This window comes from Onychostoma macrolepis, chromosome 12 (genome assembly GCF_012432095.1).
Source record: "Onychostoma macrolepis isolate SWU-2019 chromosome 12, ASM1243209v1, whole genome shotgun sequence".
Classification (NCBI taxonomy): Eukaryota; Metazoa; Chordata; class Actinopteri; order Cypriniformes; family Cyprinidae; genus Onychostoma; species Onychostoma macrolepis.
The window spans coordinates 26,193,454-26,203,605 of NC_081166.1; the positions used below are offsets into that span (position 1 = coordinate 26,193,454).

General features: G+C 36.8%; 1 protein-coding gene across 1 annotated transcript; it reads left to right on the forward strand.

Moving 5' to 3' along the window:
• Positions 1–3,476: 3,476 nt before the first annotated feature.
• Positions 3,477–9,507, forward strand: dlx4b (distal-less homeobox 4b). The gene is made up of 3 exons (XM_058794033.1): positions 3,477–4,062; positions 5,183–5,376; positions 9,051–9,507. Exons 1-3 carry the CDS (start codon positions 3,741–3,743, stop codon positions 9,300–9,302), a joined length of 768 nt encoding a protein of 255 aa, XP_058650016.1. The 5' UTR covers positions 3,477–3,740; the 3' UTR covers positions 9,303–9,507.
• The last annotated feature ends 645 nt before the right edge of the window (positions 9,508–10,152 follow it).

Below are 10,152 nucleotides of genomic sequence, written 5' to 3' on the forward strand. Positions count from 1 at the left end.
AAAAAAATCACACACACACACACACACAGCCTTGGTGAAAATAAGAGACTTTTTTGTAGTTGTAAATTGTAATTATTCCAACCGTTTGACTGGAAGTTTGTAAAGATTTTACTTGCAGGAGAACTGATTAAACTCTCCTCTCAATGAAATTGTCATTCTCGCATCCTCACTGTAATTTCAGAGAATGTGGTTTAGCCATGACAACAATTTGTGGCTTTGTTTTGGTCCATTGGCCTTGGAGACCACGAGCTGCCATGGCTTGGGTCTCAGCCCACTGTGGTCCCCTACGGCCCCAGAAAACTCAGCTGCGATGAGAAACAAGACCAAAATGAACAAGTGGCACACCAGCACTTCAGCAACATATGGAAGTTGCTTCGCTTTAATGATCATACTCTGAGACAGATGAAGAGGGAGGTATCGCTGCAGTCTCTTGCTTGTGATGGCTGGGATTTTCAGGGTGTGATTAAAAATCACATGTACTGCAGGTTTTTCTAGAAAGCTGAGCTATACAGTAATTATGTCAATACTGGAAGGTTTACCAGGCAACAGCAAAGCGGAAAGATTACAGAATGATTTTGCTCATTTAATCTCTCTTTTGCTTACTCTGCTTCTACTGCATGTATTTGTGTCAGATCCATCCTTGTGACTGATTTTGGATTGTGCATGTTTTTCAGACAATTCCTTAATATTGTAAAACTTGATGATTTCCAAATGTTACCTTAAAGAGTTATTTCTACCAGATTTAACCCATACAATAGTTCGTTTTGATGGTATAAATTCATGTATTTAGGTTGATTCAGCTATATTAAATCATTTTTTACTTGCATAAAACCGGTTAACTTGTATGTTACCATTTTCAGTTTTCAGGGGGATTTTTTTCAGTGTAGAGAGAAATGCAAAATTCACTGCACAAGTAAATCTAACTCTCTGAAATTTCTCAAATATATCTTTTTGATATGAAATTCCCTTATTTGGATGCTAAATATTAAAGTAAATCTACTGCTTATCGGTAAATTGTGTACATTTTGTTCATAAGTTTGTGGTAATCAAAGTTTCTTGTTCTCACAACCACCCACTCTGTTGTTGTTGTTTTTCATTTTTAATTCAAAATGGTATAGGAAATGTTTTAATTTAGTAGAGGAAAGAAAATGTGCAACTCTTAAAAAAAAAAAAACATACTAGTATGTGTTTCCTTTATGTTTATGTTGGTCCATTAGCAGAAGGTGTAACAACCCTGGTGATATTTGATATTTCTGTTTTTTGTTGTGTGGATGTTTGGCTACATATCAAATTAAACAAAAGAAGCAGCAGTTCTATCATTTAACACCCAATAACGTGGTCACAAATCCAGGCATGAGATTTAACATTCTTTTTGAATTGAATTTTTACACAGACACCTAAAACATACTGACACCACATGTTGCCATATATGGTAATTATTTCACCCCCATGGTTCATTTAAAACGGTTAAGCTGACTCTTAGCCTACTATTCATCCCTTCTTGTTCCGCTAAATTACTAGGCCTGACCTCAAACAAAAATAACTGTAAAAATAATAATACCACTAATAATATAATATAAAATGTCTCTTACAAAGAGCTTAAAATAATGCTGGCAGATTGTGTGTATGAATTCTTCAGTGTTGTCAGTGTGTGTGCTGTCATGCGCTCTAAGGCTTGTCAAACTCTGACTGGATTACAAAGAGCCGAAAACACCAGCTCCACTTTTACTGACAAAAGCAATGAGGGGATTCCTTAGAACTATTTTATTATTCGTTTTGTTGGAATTTTAAAAATAGTTATTGTCTAATTCACAAATAGGCATATCTTAATTGAACTGAACTTTAACATTTCCGCTTGCAATTATAGTAGGCTATAGTATATAGCCATTATATATAGCTATAGATTTTGCCTTCGTGGTTATCAAATGTAGATTAAAATACTTCCATGCTGGCATCTTTGATAGCATAAGGGAGATCGGGGCAGGTTGTCACGTCTATATCTAGGCCCTATATGACTATTTTTTTTAATAGCTTTTAAATACACTCATGAACCCAGTAAAAACAGGGGTTAATTTAGGATTTCAGCTTTAGAGGGTTGAGTGCGCGAGGTCACGGGTTCACTTCTTAGTTAAACACTTCTTTTTCTAATAAACTTTTAATAAACTTGTAATATTTACAGCTGTGTGCCAGTTAAGTGAAATATCAGCGCTTGGTTGCATTTTGTGATTTCACGGTCAGATGAGCGAAAAACACCTGCTGTTCTGCCTCCTTGGATGATTTTAAAATATTTTAGAAAAACCAGGTGGTCTAGTTTTAATTTAGCCTATTGATTATTATACATTTGAAATAGTTTGTTGTGTCTATTTGTTTGAAAGGTGAAATTTGTTTGACTTATTTCCCAGACCTTTAAACTTTAATGTAAGTCTTTAAAACAAAACCTAAATTCTAAATTCTTACGTAGGCTATATTTAAAAATTTTGTTTCCTAAAAGCGCACACACTTTATGTGCATACCTGTATATAATTCGTATTTTAATGTAGGCTAAATAATTGCTGTGCCCAATACTTTTATTAGGCTACCTGTATAAATATTTTAAAGCACAGTTCGGAGCTTCTCCTTTTAGCGAGTCCACTTGCTAAAAGCAACAGGAACATGTGTGCGCTGGAACAAACAAAGACTGGACTGGAAGAATGGAATGGATTAACAAACAAACTTCCAATCATTTTAGTTTTCTGAATGGAAGGTGGTGGAACACCGTTCCGGCCAAATGTCACAACGGACGCAATCCACTCGATTTGTGTAAAAATGTATGTAAGCAAGCACTGCATACAATACAGTCAGTGTACCAAACTGATTTCAATAAACATGGAGAAAGATCACATAATCACATTTTCAACAGGACATGCATTAATTGAAGCATGCATTAATATACTGACATGCATTAATATTTTTAATATAAGTTTTTGTGTTTTATGGTCGTTGCAGATTGAATGTAATTTTAAAAAGAATTCATTTATTAATAGAAATATAATATAATATTTAAAAATCAACCTATACAGTGTGACATCATTCTCCGCTGTTGCCATCGTGCTTCCACGTTTTCACAAATGGTTTTACTCCTTTTCTAATCATTCTAATTACTAATAATTGTGAAAATGGCCAATATATTTTTTAGTTACAAATATTTGAATTAAAGAGAGTAATAACTAGCCTACCCTCCACTATATGCAAGTGGTTGACTGTAAAGTTGCATTGCATTGAAATATTTTTGCCAATTATCGCTGTAAATATGTTGCCGCTCTCTTTTCTTCCAAATAATTTATGTAAAGGCCGTGTTTAATTTGAAGATCATTATTATGTGACATAATCGATATCAGGGCTCAGCATAATTCGATAGCAAATGCTCATCAACTTCATTTAGCTCTCCCCGGTGTCGCGTGACACACCAATCAGCGCGCGCTCTCGCGGAGCGCGAGTCCGTCAGAAACACGCAGGACCGTGAGCCCGAGGTGACTTAGACTATTGCGCGGTTCTGTCATGATTTAAGAAAGATAAGCTCGTATTCACCGATGAGATTCGCTACAGTGACTTTGGGAAATAAGTTTTCATGTAGAAATTCGTGATCGTTTGTTTTATCCCGGATTATTTTGGGATGGATCCGGTTCAAGGTCTTTTTCGTGCGCAGTGAACGTTCAATGCAGCACTCAGACCATCATCGGGCTTTATGGACTTGACTGTTAATGATGTCTATGAGTTTCGTGTCTGATGCGCTGAATAGTTCAGATCCTTCCAAATCAGCATTTTTAGAGTTCGGCCACGGACTTGCAAGCAACCAGCAGCATTTATCCGGATTCGCACACAATATTTACCCAGTACATGGATTGCACTCAGGCGGACACCTCCAGCATGATGCTCCATACCCTTCCACCGCGTCCCATTACAGCCGGCCGCTGGGATATGCCTACCCCGGGCCGGTGAGCGCTCCTGCTACGGGTGCTTACATGCCTTACCAGCCAAACAACCACAGCAGTACTCTGGCGCACACGAGGGCTGAGGAGACGAGTGAGTATCCTCATGAACCGTCAAAGTGTGAGACAAGATTCTGTATGCGTCTGTTTTGGAATTTGTAATCAAGTTTGCTAATGCACTTTTCAATATATCTACAGATTTGCAATGAGAGAGAAAAAAAGAAAGAAAAAAAACCTTTATGGCATGCATGTTTCATTAATATCTGTCATGGCTAATACATATTTATTGCATTTGTATCAGTAGCTAATTTAATGCACACTGCATTTTAAATAAATAACAGATTTAGGTGAAGAAAAAAAGCACACATGGTCTAATTAATTTTAAAGACCAAGGGTTTCAGTGAACTCGGAGTAAATCAGTTGCAAATGGCAAACACAAAACTCTGTGTATTGCAAGGACCTGACCTTTTATTTTAACAACTGTCATTCAAAAATAAAAAACAAAACAAACATTTTTCTTAACCTCGTTTTTCATGGTAGGCCTCGAACTTGATTTAAAAACAACATTAAAACGTTTGTTTCTTAAAGGTAACGTAAGGCTGCCATTAATGCAGTCGTCAGAAATGTCATTAATATCGAGATTGCACATTGTTCACACTGTAGCAGTTCATCGACATTAGAGCTACACACACAATATTTGTAGGCTATATCCATTGTTAAAATATGTCTGTTATGTAATTACGCATGTATAAAGCTAGCCTACTAGATTATAGCTGCATATAATATTGTGTACGTCCACCTTTGCCATATACCGAAGAAGCCTTTCAAATACTTTTTCAATAGTAATATTATTGACGTAATTTAAATTCTTCCAAAAATGACGTTGTTATTATTATTATGGCTTTTGCAGAATGCCATTGTTCGCTCTTAGCTTCAAGTTTAGGCTCTGTAGGCCTGTAAACTTTAAAGACTTTAAAGCGACGTTAATTATGGTTTACTGATCTTAAAAATGATGACCCATTAATGTTCCCCCTAAAACACCTGATAAATCTCCTATTTGGCTGCTGTAAATCAAACAGACAGTTACAGCTCTTTGGTGCGTCATAATTTACTATTTTACTCACACAGTTAGTAACCTGCTAGTTTGCAGACATTTATCCTTCGCGTTTACTGTGTCATAATGCTGTCGTTTTATTTCGTCTGCATGCCTGAAGACCACGAAAAGCCAGCGGTCATTGAGAATGGTGAAATTCGCCTTAATGGCAAGGGGAAGAAGATCCGCAAACCGCGAACCATTTACTCCAGTGTTCAGCTGCAGGCACTGCACCAGCGCTTCCAGCAGACCCAGTACCTCGCGCTGCCAGAGCGCGCTGACCTAGCCGCGAAACTGGGACTGACGCAAACACAGGTAAATGTCCAGCATCTCCTGCTCGCTACGAGGCCAGGACGAATTGCTAATTTTTCTGCTGATGTGGAACAAGATTACATTAGGCAATATTAGGTCATGTACAGTATGATCTGTTGAAGAACATGGCATTATGGCATTTGTCATTTGCCCAGATAACAGGGAACATTCTCAGAATTTCCTTAACGTTCTGGCAGCGTTCCCTCAAAGTTATGCACAAACGTAAATAGAACGTTCGTTCAGTGTTTACCTTTAATAATTTTCAAGCACAAAACATTATCTGTAGGCTACATCATTCATGGAATGTTTTTTTTTTTTTTCTGGAACGCTTTAGTTCATCTAGCGTTTTTTACATTTTTAAGTTTCAGAATCTTCAGAGAGCATTCAAATGTAACGTTTCCATAATGCTTGCTAAATGATAACATGGAATATTCACTTAGCCTAATGTCGACAAAAAGCCGTTTTTAGAACATTTTAAGAACTGGCCGTTTTGAATGTTCAGAGAACTTAATGTTAGCAAAATGCTCATACAACATATTTTGTTAGCTGGGTGGGCTCCTTTCATGAACCACAAGAAAACAATTTTTTTGCAAAAATAAAAATAAATGTGCATTTTAGCGTTTTTCATGTTGTATGTTGTTTTAGGGTTGTCTCCAAAACATTTAGACACTTGAGCATGTAAGTTTAAAGTAAAGTAAATATTGCTTTAAAATATCAAATCAAGTGGCATTTATAAGGAAATATAACACTAAATTTTGCTTATTGAAAAGTGCACTTGGTAGTGGGATATGTCCATAGTTAATAGTTAATGTGATGAGCTGCACTTGTGGTTACTCTGACAGGATGCCTGTGTGAACTTGAGAGGAACTGACTTCATACATCCACTAAAAATCACCAGAACACCAGTCATTTTGAAAGTGAAGTTACTTCTGTGATAAAGGTCTGGCGTAATGCAACTGCAAATGCCATTTGGTTATATATTCCAATGCAATGATGTTCTTGCATTTTTAAGCGAGGCTCAAGTGCTCAAATACCTGCAAATCTGTCTGAAAGTAATTACGCTGAGGTGAGGCTTTAAGTCAGTATCATACTGGATGAACATTCAAATGAGACCATGATGAGTCAGTCGGTACCGGTTTCTGAGCATTTATGTGCTTTGTGTCATGTATACGCAAGTAGGCCGATTTGTTTCACTATTGTTAAAGCTAAGTGAGGATTTCATTTAATCCGACCCTTACTTTCATTTTTTAGTTTGCACACTAGCTTTTGTGTTCTTAGTCTTTACAATATGAGAGAATAATTTATCCCAAGAATGATTTACTCTTGATTGCTTAAGTCTTATGCTAAATAATAGATATTCAGCCGCTCACTCGTGTGATTGATTTCATGAAATACGGTCATTTCTGGGCCAGCGGAGGAGATGAATGAGCGTTGATGAGTTTTAGGGCCATTTGCTCAGTCAGAACCCTTTGTATGCTTTCTCTTAGGGAAAGCTAATTGATTTATAAGTCATATGCCTATGCTTGTTATGTTGATGTCACACCCCCGTTAATGAGTTCCTGTTGGGTGGTGTTATGGACATTGATTTATTTTTATAAAAATCCCTCCTGTTGACACACACATGCAGGAATGAACAGTAAAATAGTAAAGCATGCATCAGAAATGTGTATGTGTGTGGAGAAATATGGAAACCAAACATAAGCCATGGGTGCAGCCATATAGCCCATAAGCCTTCCCATTATTCTTGCACTGTTTTTCATTTTTTCAGCTTTCCTTCTTCGTTTCTCTCCCTCCCTCTATATCTACGTTATACACTTGCCGCCCTTCGTGTGACAGGTTGCACCTCATTTTTGGCCATGGAGAATGAGTTCAGTCTGTCTCTCAGCTCTCAGGGGTTTCCTGTCTGATTACGTCTCGGTTTTCATCAAAGTCTTCCTGTCATCGGTTGACGAACGCTTCTTGCGTTCACCTCAGAAAGTGGTTGCAAATTCACTTTTAGGAATTCAAACCTACTACAGTGAGACAGAACGTATGCAATATTGGTGGCAGTGATTTGAAGTCCAGAGCACCGCTGCCAGTTTCCACTTGATCCATAAATGTGATTGAAGGCACATAAACAAGTGCCACACAGCACAAGTCCCTCTTTGTGCATATAACATAGGTCTGGAATCCATCACCTCACCATAAAAGCTGTTTGGCAAACCAATCTTTGGAAATAAAAAAGAAAATCCTTTTTACACGTGTTTATTAAATCTGTTGACAGCCAAACTAATAACATTGTGTAAAAACCCAGTGCATAGATTTTGATTGTCTGAGGTTATGGAAACTCTATTAGGTGGGCTCTCTGACTCAGCCTTTCAGTGTGGCTGGTGTTTTTCACGCAGACGTTCAGCTGAATTCTTCCGAAGGCACGATTTCGGATCTCGCTCTTCAAGGTGTTTCTAAATTGAGTCCACATTCTGGCAAAGGAACCATAAACTCCCACATCATTAAGGACACTTCTCAAACATTATGTGCGAATGCATTTGTAGTGAAATAAATAGATTAGAATAGAATAGAAGTTATACAACATATTATAATTCCAGAAAACCTTCACCACTATAACAGTCTGGTCACACAATAAAAATAAATAAATAATTAAAACCTCAGGTGAAAGGTGTTAAAAAATTAAACTAATAGATTAATAACAGCACATTAAATGAAATGTTGTGTTTAAATATGCAAAGCAGGCATTATTTCGTTAAATCTGCATTTTTTTATTTCATTTTGTTGATATTTTAACTGAGGGGATTTGGGTTTCAACATTTATCACTCCTTATATCAGAAAATACTGTTAACAGCAAGAAAACTGTTGCTGTTTTTAGGAATAAAATGATATATAAATCCAGCAAATGAACAAAGCCCTCTGTAAAAACCTTCAGAATATAGATAGGAACATTGAGTGTATGTAAGTGCTACTGTAAATGTACAGTACACGATGACAGAATTTTCATTTTTGAGTAGTGCATGAAAACGATACAAAAAATTCTGTCATCATTTACTCATTCTCAAGTTGTTCCAAACCTGTATGAGTTTCTTTGAAAGTATATTGGTAACCAGACAGTAGCAAATGTTTGGTTACCAACATTCTTCAAAAATATCTTCTTTTGTGTTCAACAGAAGAAAAAAAACTCATACAGATTTGAGGGTGAATAAATTCTGAGAGAATTTTCTATTTTGAGTTAACCATCCCTTTAACAATTGGTGGGTGGCTTTAGTATCAATATGTATCAACTCCATGCTAAATGTATTCCTGATTCTTTTATCAAAATCTGCCAAGCAAACTCTCTGGAAGTAATTTCAGTCCAACTAAATCTAAGCATATTTTTACGCTGTGATTGTTGTTGTCAGACACATGCTTCACTGCCTTCATAAAAATGGCAGGGTGGAACAATTGCTGAGTACGTGTATAATGAAACACAGCAATGTCACTGAGTCCATCTCAACAAAGACCGTTCAAGCTGTCTGGCAAATTCTTCAGAGTGTCAATATCATCTTAAAAAAAATAGTGTCATAAAAATAGACCTCTGATGTCTTGAAAGCTGTTTGATAGATTGTAAAAAAATGTGGCCTGCATGCATTCTTGTTGCAAGTATTTATAATGTTCTTTTTTTTTTTCTCTCTTCTGTTTGTGGAAGGTGAAAATATGGTTTCAAAACAAGCGCTCCAAGTATAAGAAGATCATGAAGCATGGCTCCAGTGGACCTGAAGGGGAGCTGCTTCACACCACCTCCTCGTCCTCTCCATGCTCTCCGGGTCTCTCTCAGCTCTGGGAGGTTTCTATGGCCAACAAAGTGCCATCCATGCATCCCAGCAGTTATATGAACAATTACGGGCACTGGTATCCCCCGCACCACCAGGAACCTGTGCCCAGACCTCAGATGATGTGATTGAAATCGGAAACACAGAGCCAGAGAGACTCCATTCCGTGTTGACACCTGCCTAACCTGTGAAGGTTTTTTTCCTTTACAGTGTTCATATGTGTTTTATTGCTTAGTGCGTTTTAAAGGACTGTGTTTTACTCCCCCTGACTCCCCTATTACACTTAGCTTTTCAACCTTTTCGGATCTTTTACAATGTGCTTGAAATAAAGGATTTATGAAAGGACAAAAGTGTTACTGTGTTATGAATGATTGTTGATATTTAAATTATGATGTCTGGTAGAATGAAGGTTTGTTTTCATTTGAAAAAAAGGCCTGGGGCAGTCAGATGGTATGTAGCTTATTCAGAACAATATGCAATAATGAACAATAGTATAATAATGCCATGTTTGAACAGCGGTTTTAATAATATTGTTAATAATAAACGCGAGTGAAATAGATCTATGAAGACCTACAAATTAGCCTTCTGGAATAAATAGCAGAAATAGCACAGAACTAATGAGATTTTTGAGATTAAACGAAGCTGCCAAAATATGTAATTACACCAATTATATCAATACATCACTTATAAATTCGGATGTTCAGGCAGCGTCCGTACAGATTTTCGTTTATCCCGTTGTCCAGGTGTGGGAAAACTAGAGGTTGAGATTTATGAATTATTTATGATCAAGGCAGATGAATGTAAGACGATCAGTTTTTATTCGGCTCTGACTAGGATTTAAAGAGATTTAAAAATATATATATATATATTGTGTCACCTGAAGCACGTAATTTTTCGAGTTCTGAGCGCTTGTTCACTTTAAAAATGAATGGAATTGTGACTTGTTTTAAATGATCCTATGGTTTTGTATAGACATTT

What these genes read in the sequence shown, in the direction of transcription:
- dlx4b (XM_058794033.1), top strand. Translation starts at nt 3,741, where the DNA reads ATGATGTCTATGAGTTTCGTGTCTGATGCGCTGAATAGTTCAGATCCT. An exon ending in CACGAGGGCTGAGGAGACGA is followed by an intron (nt 4,063 to 5,182) that starts GTGAGTATCCTC and finishes GCATGCCTGAAG; the next exon opens with ACCACGAAAAGCCAGCGGTC. An exon ending in TGGGACTGACGCAAACACAG is followed by an intron (nt 5,377 to 9,050) that starts GTAAATGTCCAG and finishes TGTTTGTGGAAG; the next exon opens with GTGAAAATATGGTTTCAAAA.